This window comes from Nipponia nippon, unplaced genomic scaffold (assembly GCF_047370975.1).
Source record: "Nipponia nippon isolate SJK-2023a ecotype South Korea unplaced genomic scaffold, ASM4737097v1 scaffold_21, whole genome shotgun sequence".
NCBI lineage: Eukaryota > Metazoa > Chordata > Aves > Pelecaniformes > Threskiornithidae > Nipponia > Nipponia nippon.
In genome coordinates this window covers 5,571,686-5,592,124 of record NW_028262338.1, presented here as the reverse complement: position 1 = coordinate 5,592,124, position 20,439 = coordinate 5,571,686, and the positions used below count along the sequence as shown (strand labels likewise).

Genomic DNA, 20,439 nt, shown 5'->3' with positions numbered 1-20,439 from the left:
ACATACACAGGTACCAAGTAGGGATTGTGCGGTTGTTTTTGTATGCTGTTGTTATGGCATTGTTTGTATAGCAGTCTCTCCAGTGTTTCTCACATCATCACTACTGTGGTAGCTGTTGGTGTAAAGTTAACTGTTCATCATGGGTCTGTTATAAACATGCAGAAATGGAAGTCTTTGGAATTCTCTAGGTGTCTTTCAGCTGACCTAATAGACTTAGAGGGCTTTACCATTTTGTTTCAGGAGGTAAGTGGAATTTTAGGTGTTCTATTATAGCATATGACTATTCCACTGATCATTACATGAAACAATTTGAAGCATTTAATGAATTGTCAGGTGTTACTAGTAGGGTAAGACCCAATCCCGTAAGACCTTTGCACTGTAAACGTGTAAAACAGGATTTTTGGTGAAAAAATTGTGGATCAGGACATGAGTAAACAGGAGCAAGTGTTAAAAAGCAAGACCTTCGTCCCTGTTTTCCATTTCCTCTACTGTGCCCTGTATTAGAGATGGAGAGCCATTTTTCTGTTTTCATCTTGGAACTTTGTTCTTTAATAACTTTCTCCCTTCCTCTTTCTCCGTTTCTCCTTCTCTTGCAGGCTTATTTTCCCTTTTTAGGGAAGCCTTCCCCATTTGAAAGAGTTTTAGGCATCCTTGGCACATGGCACAGATCAAACGCAGCTCCAGGCAAGTCAGCAGGTCTTTGGACCCTAGCATAACAACAAATAATTTAAGGAGGTTTCTAGACTTGGTTCTGTGCTTCCACATTATCAAGGAAATACACTTGTGCCAAGATCAGCTCACAAAAAAACGTGGTTTTTGACAAGCCCTGGTTATTAGGGAACGACAGCAGTGGCCTTTTAATTTGTTGACATCCTTTTGCTTTTTGGCATCTGTATCATAGGTGTAGCAAAGCAACGTATATAGCATCTGGAATTGAATTCACAGCAGAAATAGTCTCAGAATAGAAGTCAGCCTGAATATAGGTCAAGTTAGCGCATAGGAAACCAACACATCTTCGAAGCTGTGGCTCAGAGAAGTACTGAATGCTCAAGGGTATACTTAAGGCATGAATGTTGCATATTAATTCAGAGGACTGGGCAGTAAAACTAGGCTTTCTTCAGTTTTTAAGTGTGTCGCCCAGTATTCTAAAATAAATTGTATGCTCTCGGAAGCTATGTACTCTATTGACTCAGTGTAGATTTGTACTTCATGTAGAGAACTTAAATTATCTAGTAGTGAAGAAAATCCTTTACAAGCTGCACAGCTCTCCTCTGGAAGCTGGCCTTTGTCTTTGCAAGCAGAACATATCTATACAGCGTGATGGAGCTCTTAGCCCATGTTAGAGGAAGAAATCATGGCAGGCACACCTGTACCTTGTAGGTAAGCTATTCTTTCCATCCCTAATGTTAGTTGAGGCACAGGAGGTTCACATTAACCATTTAGGCACAGATGAAGGTAATCAGTTTACTGCTGTTTTAAAAAATGTACATTTTCTGGGGGAGATACTTCAGGAAGTGTTTGATGTACCAATGACAGTCTTAAAAGGCCTTAGCTTGTGTGACTGTATTCAGAGCTATAGTTGGAGCAAAAATTCTAAACAGAAATGTACCAGGCAGACAGTAGTACAAGTTGGTGCCACAGAAGCCTGAATTTTGAAATGTTATTTTAATGCATATTCCTCTATGGTTTTACAAGTAAATACAAAGGGGGCAATTACATGTCCTTTGGAATTAGTATTCCCAAATAACCAGGAACATACTGATTATCTCCTATTTTAATTCTTCTGTCTAGCAAAATTTACAAAGGTACTTTGAATTTCCATGCATTCATGAAATGACTGATTTCACAATATATTAACACTTATTTTATGAAATAGAGATAACTAAAAATTAACTGTATAAACAAATAACAACTTAGGTATTAGTTATTATCACTTACTGAGTTGACAATGATAAGAATCGAAGATCATTTTCCATTAAGAAATCCGTATGACTCAGAGCCAAATTACAAGATGCTTCTGCTGAAGAAGCCTCTGCTGGTATTTTCTCTTTGTTTCCTTTGCATGACACGTGGCTATTTCTTCTATTGTGTAACACCAGCAGTCATAGATAAATTTGTTCAACCATGCATATAGTGAGTAAGATTGTAGTGTTTGGACCAAATGGAGGTCATAAACAATTTTAATTTATAATGATGCTATCACATGTATTCAGTTATGCGCAAAAAGCAGTATTTAGGTGGTTTTATAATTCATACCAGCAATAGCATCACGTTTTCCTTCACCCTGCTAGGATGTTACATGTAGCTTATGCTTGTGCAAGGTCTTTAACTCGTGCCTCTCACCAGTAAAATTGTGTCTGATCATGACACTTCTTTTACCACACCGGTTTCATTTCTTGTTGTAAATTGGATTCTGGGAAGTTAAGTATAAACAATATAAGACACAAGGGATTTTCTTGTAAGCTCTGCCTCTGTTGTAGCCTTTGTGCTACTCTGATGTATTTCCTCTGAGCAGTGAACAGATCACAGTCTAGGGAATGGTGGTTGGGGAGGGATGAAGGGCCTCACAGTGCTCTTCTACTTTTATAGTGGTTGTGGTGTAAGAGAAAGATCCAAAGGTATTATTGAAACAAAGTTTGTGGGGAAAAAGGTGGTATGTTTTATTAAACCAACTGATATAACTGAAAAAAAGATGCTTTCAGACACAGTCTTTCTTCAGGTCTGAAACAGAAGAAACAAAACCAAAAGGTTGGAAAAATTAGTTCTGTGTTCATGCCATCCAACTTGATAATTGGAAAAGAAAAAGTCTTTGCTAGATGTAAAATATGGAAGGATGTTGGTAGGAGAAAGTGGTCATTAGCTCTTTTGCCTAGCTAGAGGCTTTTGTTTAGCTCCAAAGGATATGTAGTCAGTGAGTGTTGTGGCCAGTAGTCCCTTTAAGAGGCCTGAGTACTTTTGTAGTCTTTTGCCGCTTCATTTCCCCGTAATTTGCTGTTGTGACGCTCCATGTTCTAGATAACGCTGTCAATGCGTTTTCCTGGCGTTGTGGGGAGGGGGATTCAGCATCACTGAAACAATACAATGTGTTGAATGTTCTTTACTGTTACCTTGCAAGTTTTAAGTCACAGACATGAGTATGTGTTTGCATGCAGGCTAATGAAATCCTAGACCTAAACCAAACAGAAGAATGATCCACATTTCTAGTAGAGTAGAGAAGTAAGGGTTCAAGAGGTTTTCAGTGATTAAACTTGACTTGACTTCCTCGGGTAAGACTGAGGGAAAGCTCTGATGAGTTGTTTTCTCTGTAATGGTGACAGTATAAAAAATGGGCTGGAAATCAGTTATTTATATCTCTGCACAAAATGACATTACTAGTACATTTCATTGTGTGGTTATTTTGTAACGTTCTGTGGTGTGGTGTCCGTATGCTACTGGCGTACTGCTTGAGGAAGCTTAAGTGGAAGCACGTTTAACAGCAGTAAAATACAGGTTTTGCGTTCATGTTAGTCAGAGACCTAGCCTGTCTTATGGAAATGTGGCCGATTTATAGAATAACTAACTTCCATAGGAGAATTACTTGCTTTGCTCACTGGAGCTGTCAGGACTCAAGCAGTTCAATGTCCAAACATTTTTAGTTCAAACACAAGGTCAGTTCTTGTAGAAAAGAGTGTATTTAATATACTGTGTAAGTTTATGCTTAGTTTTAGCCACACAATCTTGTATCTTTCATGAAAGCAAACAAACAAACTGCATGCATGTTTTCAAGTGTTTTGTTGACCTTGGATGTAAATACAGGGGTTTGACTGCATTGTGAATTTGTAGATAAGCCTGTGAGAATGAAAAATACTTCTACAAGTATGTATATACGTGTTTGCTTTTTTTGAAAATTGTCATGAATACAATCTAGTACATTGTAAGATACATGGAAACTACTTATCAAGAATTCCATGAGAAAAGCAATTTACCAGTAAGGGTGATGAAGTACAAAATTAAATGGGAAATAGCCAGGAAAGATCTCTTCCCTAATTGTTACTGTTACTCATTTTAAGTTAAGTGTGCACAGGCATGTGCCTATGCACACCCTGCATAGGCAGTGTGAGCTTCTTACAGGAACTTGGGGCTTTTTTTTTTTTTTTTTTTTTTTTTTCTTTTTAAAAGGTAGCTAGGCATTTCCATTAGAGTACTACTAATAATACTCTGGAAAAATTTGCGATAACGGAACACATAGATCTCTCTTTCTCCCTCGTCCTCCTGTCCCCCCACATCTTCAAGTGGTGTTTATTTCCTTCATGTCTGGAAGAGAGAACAGGAGGTCTTTAAAGCAGGTACACTGCTTCGATTAGATTCCTTACATCAAGAGAGCAAGGAGAAATACTTGATGTAAACCATCACACAAAATGCTCTTTTGCTAGGTCAGGCTAAAGCTGTATTGGTACGCATATGGAGAGAGGTTTAAAAGTCCAGTGTTCATATGAATATTTTTCTCCCTGTGGTAAATTTTACTCTAAGCTCATGTGATGAAGGTTCCTCAAGAAGATTAGTGAGAATCTGATTTTAATGGATCTGTATTTAAGTAAGGGCACTGCCAACCCCCAGGGGACAAAAATAACAGGTGAAACACTGTAGCAATCACAAACTTAGCCATAAGTGTGGGGTTTGGGACAGCTTTTGAGCTTCAAGAGTTGTTTTTCAACTTGTACTTTACAAATATGAAAACTGGATTCTGTTTCCCCAATGCTTAATATGGCAGTTTATGGTGAGATTCCAGAGGTTAACATTCATACAAAAACATCAATTCTTGTAAAACTTACGGTACAATAATGATATATGAGTACTCAGTCTTGAACTTGGCCACTGATTCCCTGATAATCATTCATGAACTCATCTTCATAACCTCCTCTCTGGAACTGTGAAATCCTTAGAAAAGAGGATAGTGAGTTGTGTAGAGCTGTTAAACCATCTTTTTTTTTAAACTAGCTAGGTACTTTAAGACACAGATGCCTAGACGTAGCTCTATGTGACTTGCATAAGCTAACACAGAAGTATGCCATACCATTGAGATCTAGATCCAGATTTCCAGAATCTTATGTCACTGGCATAGTCCTTGCTTTTCCCTAATGGAGTTGAGATGCTAGGATCCAAGGGGAGGCCCAAATAGGATGCTGCAGCAAAGAGAAAATACATGTTCTTTTTCAGGTTTGTTTACATTTCTGCTTACCCCTTAACTTTAAATCTCCACGTAATAAGTAAGTCTTACTGTGAACTTGCATTGGTTCTGCAGGCAAGCATTATGCCTTTTGGCCAGCTGACCAATTGCCAGTTGGCTAAAAGCCTATTTGCCTTTACCTCAAAAAGGTAAAAGGTATAAACAAAGTAAAGTATAGAAGCTGCCCTAATGTTACAAACGGTATCTATAGTTAAAAAAACCCCACAACAACAACAAACACAAACAAAAAAAGCCTCACAAACAAAACCCTCCCTCCTCCATCTTGCATTAAAATGAACCCTGCTTGTATGAGGACTTAAGTGTGTGGACCTTTTTGAAAGGAGTAGGAATTCATCTTTAAATTTGAAATTTTAAATTTAGTTCTTAGATTGTATTGCTTTTGAAAAAATTTGGAATCTGATCATGCCTCCGACCGATTCCTTTAAAAATGGTAGCTCTGGGTCATGTTTTTTCTCCTCCTACTACTTAGTGCAACTTCATATAGAAAAAACAAGATAAATAGAAGAAAGCTTCTGTAATACCTCTTTTTTTAAATGCACTTATCAATGCTAATATGTTTTGTTGCTATGAAAACTCAGTTATCAACATTAAACATTTGTTCAGTCATTTGTTTATCAGTGGCAGTTTGTTAGTAGTTATAAGTAGAATTCCATCTGCCAGTTAAACTATATTGTAAATTGATGTAGAAATTAGCAGCTCCTGTTTTTTGGGATTGGGGGGAGGTGTCCTTCCTAATGAATATATGAACTTAATTGCATATAAATGCATCTCTAGGAGACGGTTGAGGGGAATCTCAGGTATACTGCACACAAGTATGCCAATCAGGCAAAACCAGGCACACATTGTGATTATCTCAGTTTTCAAACCTGGAAGAGACAAGAATGTGTTGCTAAATGAGAGAGGCAGTATGTCATGCTCACTGAGATAAAACAGAAGCTGCCAGACACTTTGGCTTTATTCTGCAAATTCTTTGCTTCAAAACTCTCCTATTTTTTCTTCATGCTTATTCTCCCTCACATTCTCATTCTTTCTCTTTCTCTCATTGCTGTCTCGATCTCTCTCTTATTGTTCTCTCCCTCTTTTCCTGTCTTTGATGCACATACGTTGTCACATTTCATTGACTCTCCCCTCTTCTCTGTTCTTACACTTACGCCTAGTGGTGCTTTAGCCAGAGCTTGCAGCCTCTCAGGCGAGTTTTAGTCATGTGTGAAGCTCAGTTTGATCGAGCGCTCCTTTTCTGCCTTTTCACTCTTGCAAAAGATTAAAAGGTGGCGTCACATCGCTCCCCTGCTCTTTCCCGCAGGAGGGACTTAAAAGGGACAACAAAAACTAATCACTTTCAATAAGCGTTTTCTTGCAAAAAGGGGACTTAGCTGTGCAATTTGAAGCTGGTGGTGAGGATTGGGAAGGCTAGAGGATGCTTCATACTGCTAACAAGGGAAGGAAGCCTTCAACTGAGGCAGGTAAGAAGTGCCTGAATCCGAATGTTTTATGGAGTGGCTTGGTCAGAGCGGTAGATTTTCAGCATTTTGTAACTGAGGCAAGCAACTGCAGCAAGAGGCAGCGTCGGTGTTGTATCAGATTCCTTTTGTTTAAGATGTAAAGTATGTGCTATAAATTGAATTAGAAATGGGTTTGTGAAGACGCTGTATTCACACTGAATGATTGTTTTTCCCCCTTTTCTCTGTGTATCAAAATAAATCAGAGAACCAGCTTTTGTGAAAGCTGGACTTTGCTTAAGGTTAAATTCAGTGCTTCAGTCTCGGTATAAGAAAAGCTTTTCAGTCTGGTAACCCTCGAGGAGCTTGGCATTCTGCAATTTGGTTGCAAGAGCTGAACTAAAAATTAATTGTACTTATTTACTATTTATTTAGTAAGGTAAAATGTAGCATTGAGTTTAGGTCTAGGTGAATATGGTTTGTTTGCCTGGCGTTTCATCGGATGAATAGCTATACCCTTTTAGACATACTGTAAAACCTATTTCGTGTTTATGTTTTGTAAATTGAGATTAAGTAGCATCCTGAATGAAATACGTGACTAAAACTCATAAACTGCATCTGTGTTTAGTAAAGCAATCACCAAATTAGAATAATGGATTTATGTCAGTTGTCAAATGGAGTTAACTCTGAAAGTGCTGTCCACAAGTGCACTTGGATTACAATAAAGGGCTTTCTGTTTAACAGTTATTGAGAGGAGCTAATTTATCAGGCAAAGCCTATGAACTTAAGTCTTGTGATAATATAAAATTATATAGCTTAAAGTGTTTGTGGTTTTGGGAAACATGCCCTTTTATTCTCTATAAAAATACATTGAGGCTCTATAGGGATTCCAAAGGCAAAAAATAATTTTAATTACTTCTAAAATGTTACATGCCAGTAAATGCTTTTTATTCACAACTGGAATATTTGGCTATTGGGACATCTGTTCCTGGTCTTCACTGGCTTCGGTGCCTTTTTTTTTCCTCCCTACATTTCTGCGCTTATATTTTACAGTTGCTCTCTGTATGAGCAAACTAAGACTCTAAATAGAAGGAAGGGATTCTGTGAGCAGCGGTGATGTTCTGAATTTCATTGCCATACTGAAAAGTGAACAAGCAGTCAAGGATAGTAGGACCATTATTAGGGTTTTAAAGGAAAGCAAATAATATTGCAGTCATCAGAGTTATTTGTAAAAGCAGAGTACTAATTAACTGGCTCTGAAACCAGAGCTATGAAAAGCTAACTTTATAAGCTGTCATAGAGTCAACGGTGTTTGATAGGTAGATCTTAGCATTGCAGACCTGCACATGAGCATACTGCAGGTAGAAATTAATACGTTTACTTGAGAACTTTTGTCTTTATGCAAGTTTAGCCTAATGACTCAGTCGTGCATGCAGACGTACGAATGCGCAGCGCTATGTACCTCGCAAAATTCAGTGGCAGTGCTTTCTGTGTACATTTGCAGTAGCTGATTTTACAAGATAGGCAGTGACAAGCCACCACACAGCTGAATGGGATCAAGCCCCCAGGGAAGCCTCGTCTCCCATCAGTGTCGAGGGACTTCACGCCTTACTACTTTTACTTTCAGTGGTAGTTAATCATACATATTCATCCTCAGATAAAGGGACAGATTCATTTTCTGAGGACTTAGACAAAAGAACTTGTAAATGTTTCACTGATTTGTAGTGGACATTCTTACTTTTTAACTATAGTTTTGCTGAACTTGTTGTTGTTTATTATTTGGCATTGGAATTGCCATTACACCCCTCTTGCACCTTTCAAAATGGTTCTATACTTTCTTCTAAGCTCTTGTTATGCTTCAGATCTGTTCAAGCGCATGTTGGATCACACCGAAATTAAGAGTAACTCATCTGACAAAAATGGAAGTCCTGGATGTAATGTGGTATTTTAAATGATATTTTGTGACTTAAATAAAGTATGTCTAAGTGTAAATGGTAGATGACTTTCAATACGAATTAGTCACAAAGAATTTGTTCCTCATGAAATGGCAGAAAAGTAGAAGGTTGAAGATGAGCTAACTTGATCTGTTTGAGCCCAGAATGCAGCATCTGAATTGCAGATTGTTTATCTCTCCTTTTGGCATTTACTAACTCTACCCTACTAGATGTTAAATGGGTGACTAATATAAATAGCAGCATTTTACTGATGTTCCAGTAGATGTTGCTGGAGAGCAAAGATTACTTCATAGAGGAAAAGAAATGCAGTGAGATTACAAAAACCAAAGAAAAATCTCAAGGCGAATGGTTATACAGGCTGTTGGTAGTTTAATAATACGAGATGAATAATTTCTTACATCATCATCCTAGGTTCTATTCAAGCTGAAAATCTGAAGAGGTACATGTGCTGAGTAGAGACAACTGTCTTTTTTTTAAGGTTTTTAGTTTTCACTTGCCACTTTTAACACTTTATTGCTATCATTAACATTGTTTCACATGCATGTTTTCTCAGAGGAAGGGCTGAAAGAGTATCCCTAAAAGTTTGGAGTTGTTTTTTTTTTTTTAAATACATTCACAAAGTGCAAATGTTTAATTATAAATTAATAAATGAAATGCATGCAACGTCAAAACTAGAATTCCAATGCAGTGAAGTTGCTTTCCTGTGAGAACTGTAAGAGCTTACCAGATTAACACATAAGATAATTAAAAGCAAAAAACCCACCCTCTTTCTTAATTTGTACATTGTTTATTTGTACATGTATTTTTTTTTTTTAGCTATGAACAATTGTGAGTTACCATCTTATGTGCTTAAATTCTGAGAGAAATCCTACGATGAGTCTCAGATCAATAAATTGTAGAGTAACTAATGGCAAATGCGTGGGTAGAAAACTGTGATGTCCTATGCTAAAACTACTGTTTTATTAAGTAATCTGATAAAATGATAAAGCAGTCCCAAAGGAGTGGAGGATTCTAGTATACAGGTGCTAACGGATGCAATTTCAGGCAACCACTGACCTCTATCTGTGGGAATATTTATTTTTGGAGATGATCATCAACCGTAACTGATTTCAAATTCAAAACACTAATGTGTGTTGTGTTGTTCTTTTAATCATAGCTTTTCATGTGAAGCAAGCTAAATACGCAAAACTTAGGCTAGTCATAATAAAAATGTGATCTCTCTGCATTCAGCTGGTTTGTACCTGTTTGTACCTTAAATAAAAAAGGAAACCCAAGAATTAGTTGAAGACCTTTTAGAGAAGAGATTTCAGGTTTTAGAATTAAAATTACTATGTTTCACTGTATTTTATAATACATAGCAGCAAGGCTTTATTTAGTTTGCTACTTACCGTGTAAGAAAATTTCAGCTTCTGCTTATAACTGGAAAAAAATGCAGATAGAAAAATGTGTGGCAGATCTCTACAGTCATCTCCCATGTCATTTGCATTGTAGATTATTTATTGTAGTTTGGTTTTAGTATTTTTATGGGGTTTTGCAGACGTGTGCACCAAAATTTCTTTAATCTGACAAGCTTTAGGTTGATGGGTTTTTTTCCTATATGGATTTGCTATTGCCAGTAGGGGTTTTCCTTAATAGTCTGCTTCTTTAAATTATTGTTGAGTTTGTGCATGCATACTACTGTGTACATACTAAGGCAATTCCTTAACCTTCAGGAAACTGTTTGCATACTTAATATGGGGAAGAAGTGAAATCTTCCCATGTTTCATGAGTATGGTTTAGGAAACATCAATGCTGTATATATTTATTGAATAGTAATGTGTAGTTTTTTGCACCTTTTTTTTGCTCAGACTTAGAAGTTCCCAGGGCTTTAGAGATAATTAGCTATTGATATTGAACATCGTGCTTGTCAGCTGGGCATGGCCAAAAGTTCGTGAACGCTTTTACATTTTTACAGTTCTATGTCATTCAGAAAAATAAGCCTGACTGCTACCAGCAAGAGAATATTACCAGAATTATGTTCTTGTACCTTCCCTATTTCAGTTTACTTTCAGACTTGTCTGTTCAATGAAATGGTACATGATTTAGTTTAAAAGATCGTAATATGTCATCAGTTTCTAAAGAGAATTCCCTGTTGAAAACATTGGCAAATTCAGTTTAAAGGCTTATGACACAATATAGCCCTAAGGAATAAACTTTTATCTTTGTATTTCTCAGTTCTCAAAGTCATGAAGAGAAAAGCAAGCATACTTGTACAGTGGAATTCTATTTATTAGTGCGCTATGAAAAGCTCAGAATAGCTGAATAGGGTAAATAATTCTGGCCACAACTGAGTCTAGTGCCACATTTCTCAGTAGCAGCGATATTGTATTTCTAGGTTTGTCTATCGATGCTTATGTATGTATAAACAAACAAATCTGAATCTATCTATTTTAATTTAAGCCCATTTCAAATTTAAAAATACATACCTAGTCTCACATTATTGGAATACAGGAGGAATATCTAGGAGTTTGCAGTAAGTTATTGAGATATAAAGCCGTGGTGTGTACATAGGAAAATGTACTTCAGATAATAGTAATTTAGTGACTTACTTGGGAAGCTTGTTTCAAATGCATCTATATCATTTGTTGATCACTGTGATAGTTTCATTAAAATTTGATATAAGGTGAATAAAAATAATTTAAAAAAATAGAAACAGGATTTGGCAATGAAGTTATCTTAAAGATGTTACTTCTAAAGGAGAAGACATGGATGTATATATTTTCCTCATTTATGCTGAAGTAACTCCTGAGTAACTTGAAGTGGTGGATGTAGATTGTCTTTTAGCTGTATTGTCTAAAATATATTTAGCTAACGCAGTTCTTACTCTATGCGTGCAATTTTTGAAAGATACAGAGTTCAGTTGCTATCCATAGCTTATATTGATTTAATAAAATTCAACCTGTAGCTCATAGCTGATTCCAGATCAAATAAAAAGTGTATTCTGTTATCATATGCAATATGATTATGATAGTGTAAAACACCACATTAAAAAGCTTTATCCCCCACCCCTCAAAGGAAAAACAAAAAAATAGCTAAAAAGCTTTTTTAGCTAAAGCTTTTTAAATAGGACATTTTTTTCAGATCATTCTCCTAAACTTACCTTTGTCTGTGAGATTCCAGAGGATTAAGTCATATGAAGGTATCCTATGAGCTGTCCTTCTCTGTAAAATATTAGCAGTATTGGAAAACCCCTTGTATGTTTTCTGGGCATTTTGATATGAAACTTAATGCAAAGTTTTTTTCAGTTGGAAAATGTGCCTTTAAAATTTCACATGTCAATTTTGTATATATTTGTGGTAATGTTTTTTGTTAGACTTGACCACACAGTATTACCAAGTAATGGCTCATAAGTGTCAGTTATGCTAACTTTGTTATGGAGGCACATAGTCTTTTCTGTTCCCCTCATTTCTCTTTGCTATGGGATTAATGTCTATTTTGAATAGGTTTTAACTGACAAATTCAAGTCCTTCAGCCCTTTCTGTTTGGTCTAAATGTCAAACCCAACATAGGCTTTTGTACAGTGTTTTCCCTGGCAGTAAAATGGAGACAAGGAAGCTGCTGCAAGATGTTACGATTTGGGGGGGGGAGAAAGTGTCGATACTAAGTTGTGAGAGACTTTCTTCTCTCCCTGCATACAGTAATGACTATTTTCCAATAACTAGGAGCTTCTGGTTTTGTGGTGCTCCCTCCCCGGCAGGTGTTCATGCTTAAACAAAACCTGGATTATTTCAATAGTTATATTGGTATTCATACTTGTGGCTTAATTCTGTACCTAACAGATAAAAAAGGCTACGGTGTTTGGGTTGGAAGGACACAGAGAGGAAAGAGAAAAAAATAGCAAGAGATTCCTCATGTCTAGAAAACACAGGAAAGAAAATGTTTCTAAGAACAATTTGTGATGAAAGTAAAAACTGTAACATCAAATACTGCATACAGATTTCTCTAAAGGCAATCTATTGTGACATTGCTCTAGTATGTGTACATGCACATAAATAATGTATATGTGCTATACATATATACATACAGTCTCTAGAGGTCAGTAGAATGTAAGGAATGGGCAGATGTTCAGTTTTCTAATATGAGACTTCAAGATGCAGCATGTCAGTTGTTGCTACCTAGAAAAGATGAATACGTTTCTAATGAAATTTGGAAGTGAAATAATTAATCAGAGTTAACAAAGAGCTGAATGAAAGAGAATCATGTCTGTCTTGTTGCGGAAATGAGTGTAAATTATTTGTTTTGGGCAAATTACTGATAAATGCTCATTTACGTTCTAAGAAACTTGACAGAAATCCAAACCATGATTATTGTATTATAGTTCATTACATTGCATCTCCTTACTACCTTCTTTTGAGAGGATTTTTAGAATGACTGAGATAAAAAATAAAATGGTCTTTTGAGACAGCGTATGTCAAATGCTAAGCAAATCAGGACTACAGTGCAGACAACACATTTTCTTTTCATGTTTACCCAGTTACCCTTGGCCAGCCTTAACAAATTAATTGCTTTTTCCTTGTTCACCACCTTCCAAAATGAAATCTTCCAAATGAACTGAACACTTATGGTTGAAGGTTCTATTTTCTTTTTAAAAACCGTTTTGATCATTTCTTATTACAAGCTGCAAGTTTGGGGTTTTTTAATATTCCATTACTTGATTTTGTTTTGTTTTCTGGGAAACTAAGCAGAGATGTAGAGCTTTTATCTCTGAAGGAGTTGATTCGAATTCTAATTTATGGTGCAAGCAAAAAGGAGTTTTGTGTTTCTAGTGGTGTTTTATAAATCTAACATCAAAATTTAAAGCAATTATAATTCTGCGCTAAAGAATAGTTGAGAAAGGTAGGAAAGGGTAGCATAGATGAAGTGTGAGTTAACACTGATATGGTCCTTTCAAGGAGCTCTGCATCAGAGCAGGCAAGCAGGGTGTACAGGGTATTTAATTTGTTCTTTATTTGTTTGTTTCACAATTATTGTGGTTTGGGTGCAGGATTTTGAATTGTACATTGAAAAAAAATCAACTTAGACTGTTCTGAACAATAAAAGCATGTGAGCTAGCTGCAAGGAAAAGCAGATGTTATAACAGGTTTACAGATTTCTTAACGTAAGCGAGTACATTGTTTTATGTTTCCATCCTTTCTGGAGGAGAATGATAAACTGATTCATTACATTATGGACCTGATTTTTTTAGTCAGTATCAGACCAAAAACATACTGGAATCCAAGTCCAGTGCAGTGAACACAGAAATAATAAGCTTTATTAATCCAATGGTATTCTGCTAGCAACAATTCAGTTATGTGTCAATTCATAGAGGTGATTCGATGATGGCACCTGCTGGGTGTGTTTGGTTTCAGTACTGCTTAGATTGTGGGGTTTTATTTCCTTGTTTTTACTAACATCATGTTTTTCCTCATCTTTGTAAAAAGCATCTGAAAAGAAAACAAAACACTTCTAAAACTTACTCAAACTCACCAAGCGTTAATTCACCAACCACCGATCAAATGTTTTTCACCTTTAGTCCAAAAAGAAAACACAACAGTTCTTAAAAAGTGGAACTGGGTAGTATGTATCCATTACACACAAATTATTGTTCAATTTGGTAAATGATTGTGCTACAACATAGGTCCTTTTAGGGCGTAGTTGCATGGGAAAGTGTACTAATGTAGCTTTAGCACTCTCTTTACACCTCTGTAGTTACATATGGCTTTTAGTATGCTTTTAGTATATTTGAAGCATATTTACATATGCTTTTAGTATATTTGAAGATGCTTTAGTATATTTGAAGATAGCAAGATGCAGTTGCTACCTAACCATGCTACATAAACTCGGAAAAAAAATCTGATTCTAGAGTCAGGCTGTGTTACAGTAACACGCGTATATTGTTGTATCAACAAGTCCTTAGAAATTATTGGTTTGTATGCTCTGTTTTTTTCTTGAAAGAGGCCATTTGTGTGGCATTTGATATCAGCCTTCTGCTCATGTTGTAGTTACGTTTTGTATTGTAAAATATTGATAGGAAAATCCCTGTTTAGAATTAGTTCCTGTCCTAGAATCAATTCCCTTTTTACTTGACTTTTAGTTATTTCTGTTAATTTGCCTGGAAGATATGCTTCAAAAATCTCTTATGATATCCCTAGATACCCTGGAAGGCATCTTTCAAAATAGCGTATGGAACTTCTTTTAATAGTGAGCTAAACATAGTTAATTGTTACAGGAATCATTCCATTTTTCTTTCCCCTGCGTTCTTTGAGCGTACTGAAAACTTTCTTTGAGCATTAGATGTAACAAAGCAAAGAAGATGTGGAAGTGGAGCTCAAACTTCAGTGTATCTACTTTTGGAGGAGCGGGAACGCTATCAACTCTAAATTTTTATTAAATGTATGTTTTTAACATAAACTGTGGAGGTAATGAAAGATGTACTTACATTCATTATTAATATGGTATGATAAATAGTGAACATGCATGGTCCTTACTGAAGTCTGGTGGCTCCCCATGTAAACAGCGTAGAAAAGTTTGAAGATCAGCCTGGTCCGGGTATGTGAAGTTGCAATATCTGAATATATGAAAATATCACCTCAGAAAAGAAGACTTAATAATGTGTCTCCATGAAAGAGGTCTAGATGCAATGCCCTTGCACAGCTAAACATAACTGTTTCTCATTCTCCGTTGCTTGGGCCCCTAGCGACAGACATGCTGAGAAGGGATGCTGCTGAGAAGGCAGGAGACTTGTGGAAAAGCCTGTGTTTTTAATCCATTGCAGAGAAACGTACAGTCAATTTGGTGTTAAACCCTGGCATTCCTATTCATGCCTCCTTACTATTTTTCAGGGAGTTGGTGAGGATCTTTTTAGTAATCTGATGAGTTCCCACTCAAAGGAAGTACCTCATTCCAGTATGGGACAAGGTGATATTTTTAGAAGGAAAGCTAGGCTGAACTCCGTTTGCCTTGGACGCTCTGCTGGATTCTGAGAGAAGGACTTACTAGGCAACTCGTGTCTGGAGAATGACTACCTTGGGGAATACCTGCTTGTTTTCTATTTTAAGCACAAAGAAACTAGTATGGCCCCTCAGAATTTTATATTGTGGCCTTTAATACAGAGTTATTTCATGTGCTGGAATTAATGCTGAAGAGCCTAATCTCACAGTTCATTTGTATAACACTGAAGACCAACTAAGCAAATATATAAGCAAAAGAGCATATATTTATATATGTATATAAGCAAAAGAGAAATATTACCTCTGTAAATGGATACTTATTAAAGTTCAAAAATGTGACAAAGTTGTCAGAGCTATTGAAAACAAATGGTGAAGAATGTTTCCTCAGTTTGAAATGACTGCTGGCTTTTGTTTTTACTTGGTTTATGTCCGTATATTTTATTTTGCATACCTGTTGATGTGTTTATGTGATTTATGAGCTCTCAGGCACAAAATTATTATACTATAATAACAGTGGTCTGTATTTTTAGATACAGTGGCTCTTGTCTACGTCATGGAGAACTGTATGAATGTTTGTGGAGGCAAAACTGAGTTTCAGAATTACCACTTCTACAAAGTGCATCCATTTTCATTGGGATTTTTTCCCCCATCAGAGATGCAAACAAAAGAATAGTGGAAACGGGGTTTTTAGATCCAGCAGCGCTTACGGTCGGTGTCTAAGTGAGGCATACATTTGGTGTCAGGGACGTAAGGAGTGAATTGGGTCTTCTGTGGACTGTTCTTTATGTCCCCAATCAGTTACACAAGAGAATGGGGAATAACTGGATACAACAAAAATATAGATAACAGGATTCTATCTTAAAAGGACCTAAGAAAATATTCAGCACATTCACCTTTCGAAAACATTAGAACGGTGTTTTTAAAGAACAGTTAAGGTAACAGTGGGCAGAGTAAGGATGTGTTTTACACCTTACGCTTCAAGGCATGCTGTTGGAGAATGATGGGTTCTTTTGAATCTACAGCCTAGTAGACAGTCTGTTTATAGGTAACCGTAATATTAATAAATTGTCTGTGTGATTATCTATGATTTCATGACTCAGTTGGTCTCTTCCTAGTTCTGTGTTCACTGTTTTCTTTCTTTGTGACAAGAGGTGTATGCTTAGAAAACAGGACAACAGCGCTCGCCTTCCAAAACAAACACCACAGAACTCTGAGAAAATTATGTGCAAACTTGAGTAACCATGACATTTGGATGTAAAGAAATCTGAAATGACAGTAATAACCAGTATCACTGTAAAATTACAAATTATTTCAATTTAAGTGCTTTCATTTTTCTACACACATTTTAAAGTCTGTCACCATAAGCTGCTGACTTCATCTCAAATGCATTCTGCAGTCTTGACAGTTGTGGATTTGTTAATACTAAATCAGTAATTGTTGGCTTTGAAGAGGGATCCAGCATCTTCAGCAAGAGCTTATTAAACTGTAAAATATGGATTGCCTTTACCCTAATGGCCTCTGAATCCTATTACCATCCCATTAGAGAGTGTGGGATTTTAGTAATTCTGTTGTTGTTTCCAGTGGGCAGCGAGTACAGTGGGGAAGGGCAGGGGTTAATGCAATTCATCTCCTGTAATGGTGTAACAGTGAGTCCTTTATCATTCAATGGGAGTCTTTTCCTTAATGCAGGGAGAGTGGCTTCAGCCAGACCCACCCCCCAAAAACCCACCAATAATATCTTGAGTTTTCCTTTGTTACTTCCACTTTATGAACAGGATAGAAAGGAGTAAGTTGATAAATAAGCAAGTGCCCAGGAGGCTGCAGTCTAGAAGGGTTTTCAATTGCTGTCGTTATGCCAGGAGGTATATTGAAATACCTCTTCAGTCAAGATCATTGTATTTTTAATTATTTAATTGCATTGATACTGTAGTATTCTGATTGGTTTCCAAAAACATGAAGGAACCTTACTCCTTTCCTCATAAATGTACAGTGTGAAGAGTGTAAACCAAAATGTAAAGCAAACAAGAAGAAAGCAAGTGGTGTAAGTGGTAAGAATGAAACTTTTGTACATGGAATGGTAGTTGCCTATTTTAATCTGTATGAACTACCTCCAGTGATAGTACATCTTACTAGAGAAATAATTTCATAAAAGTTCACAGTAGAAAGGAATATGAAGCATTAGTAGTTACTAGGTGAGGGTAGAAAAAGTCATGTATAGAGATTCTGTCTGCCTTCAGTAGTGAATGAGGCCAGTATGTAACTTTTTCAGCACCTAGTATGATTAATTTTTTTTTAAGTGTTTTATGGAGATGTATTTGACAGCTAAATTCTAAATGCTGGAGGCAACTCGCTTCTGATTTCAGAACAGGATCAAAAAGGGGAAGATTTCAAACAGATATTGCAAGATAAGTTGAGAGGGACTTGTCAGTGTAACTTTCCAGATAAACAGTATCTGATATACTGATGTACATACCATATTGAGTTGGGATTAGTTTGATTCATGAAATGTTTCTAGCTAATACTTTTCTTTTTAAATAAAGACAAAAGGGATTCTTATTCAAGGCAGTTATTTTACCTTTATTTATTTATTTATTTATTTAAGAAATCAGAAGAGACTTGCAAGGATTGGAGTCTTCATAACTGGTTTTTCTTTGTTTTCTTCAATGTTTGTGTTTGGTTCTAGCATAGTGTTGCCTATAAATACACCGGTTCACTTTATTATGAATAGCTAGGATCTTACGTGTGAGTAGTAAGAAGAGCTAGGGAAGGATCTGATAGAAGAGAAACGGACTACTTTTTCTTAAAGCACAATCAGTAATAGTCATGTGAGTAGCTTTTTATGTCCTACCTGTATTTATTTATGCCTCCTGCATGTTTGATAACAGAACCCAAGAAAGCAAACGAGAGAGATCTTTACAGAAGCACTTGAGATTGAGTGCTCTATAAATATTAATTAATTTATCTTTGCAGTATTCCCTCGGTTAAGTTTGTGGGGGCTTGCAGTTGTTACACACGCATGCTTGCTCACTTGTGGACAGGCACTTAGATCTGTTTTCCGGGTCTTGGAGAAAAGGGATTGGGTAGCTCCTTGTCTTTCTGCATTCATTACTTCCCAGAATGGAGTATCAGTTGCTCGTCCTTCCTATGAACGTTGGAAAGAGAAGGCCTGAATTCCTATGCTGTAAGAATTGCACCTAGATAATCTGCTCACTTAAAATATAAAATCAGGAAACATTAACCCAGTTTCTTCATTGTGGAATAGATAGGTTGTCTTCTCTTTTACAAGAAGTAGTGAAATTTAAATGCCTTATAGTATGTTATACAAGTAGGTCAGTGTTATAGCTGGAACCATATCAACTGATTTGTCAGCCAACTATTTTCCCTGCTGAAACCACCCTCTTCCTGATTTGCATTGGGTAGAGTCCGTATGTCTCAGTAGGTCAAAGTCGGGTTGTGTTAAGTGCTGAACAAATATGTGGGAAGGTATGATCCATGCATTGTTGAGTTAATAATCTAATTATAATCTACTTACATAAAGATGTAGTACCTGAATATTTTAAAGGTTTTCTTCTTGCTTATGAGCAGTTTGAAATGAGGCTACTAACAGAAATGTGCTTACTTTAGTAGACGACTTTTTTTGTACTAAGTCTCAGAATGAATCTTTGTTCTAATCAGTAGGACCTAGATGATAATGATAGAAGGAGGAAGTATATATTACATTTCTTTATTTGAATTTTGTATTAATTTCAGAGTTTTGCTACATCCTTTCAGAACATACTTAGTAAAACAAAAATTCAGTAAGTAGCAGTACTGGTACAGTTCCTAATTAATTTGTATACTCGTAGAATCATACTATAGTTTGGGTTGGAAGGGACCTTTGAAGGCCATCAAGTCCAACCCCCCTGCAATGAGCAGGGACATCTTCAACTAGATCAGGTTGCTCACAGCCCCATCCGACCTGACCTTGAGTGTTTCTAGGGATGGGGCAAGTATAAAATTGATGAAGGTCAATAAACAAGGTTGGCAGTACAGGTGTTGCAAAAAGAAAAAATCATTTTAATTACAAAATTGTAACAAAGGGCACTGTTACAGGACTTTTGCTCACACTTTTGTGTGAACAAAGGAGATGCTCATGATGACCATCACAAGAGTAAGAGGGTTTGATTCTGCATAGTGCAGGTGCAAAGTGTAGTGCATGCACAAAAGAATAAGTGGAGTGAAACATAACTGTTTGAAGACTAAATTTTTTTCAGGGATGTAATGACCAGTAAATACATGAATTATCTAACTGCTGTTATCTTTGGACCCTTTAGCCTTACTCCATTTGGTTAATGCTATTTTGTGTATCTAACAGTGTGGTTCAGTCACTAGTCTACCGTTATGTCACAAGTGAGCACAATACAGTTGGATTACTTCCTATGATACGACCAAGTTTTAATTTGAAACCCTTATTTCGTACTGGATTGTGTTTTGTAGCGCTACAGCTTGTTAGGAATACAGCTAGTAGAAGGCCTTTTTTACAGGAGGCTTATCATTACAACTTTTTTATTTCAAACCTGCACTACTATGGTTTTGTTTATATGCTTCTACACTGCTGTTTTAGAATGTACTATAAACTGGAAGGTGCTGGCATGGATTTATGTTTTGGGGTTTTGTTGGGCTTTTTTCAAATGTGAGTTTTATTTTCATTTAAATACATTGTGATTAAACTTAAACTGATTTTTTTAAGAAAGCTTTAAATCAATTACATTTTCTCAATTTGCTTTTTGCATTGGAAAGCTGACCTTGTACATAAAGTACTAACATTAATCTGCCATCAAGATCATATTGTTTAAACATTTGACATATGC

The 20,439-nt window shown here is 36.4% G+C and overlaps 1 protein-coding gene across 4 annotated transcripts in view; it reads left to right on the top strand.

Moving 5' to 3' along the window:
- The window catches only part of TENM2 (teneurin transmembrane protein 2), a 1,190,981-nt gene that overhangs the window by 811,336 nt on the left and 359,206 nt on the right, over positions 1-20,439 (top strand). For 2 of the 4 annotated variants that reach the window (XM_087760052.1, XM_087760051.1), the window contains exon 1: positions 6,494-6,690. The exons of the other annotated variants lie outside the window; for them this stretch is intronic. In XM_087760052.1, the coding sequence (XP_087616178.1) occupies positions 6,645-6,690 (46 nt within the window). In that variant the 5' untranslated portion in view covers positions 6,494-6,644. Of the gene's footprint in view, positions 1-6,493; positions 6,691-20,439 lie in introns of those variants that run through there. 4 annotated transcript variants of the gene reach the window in all.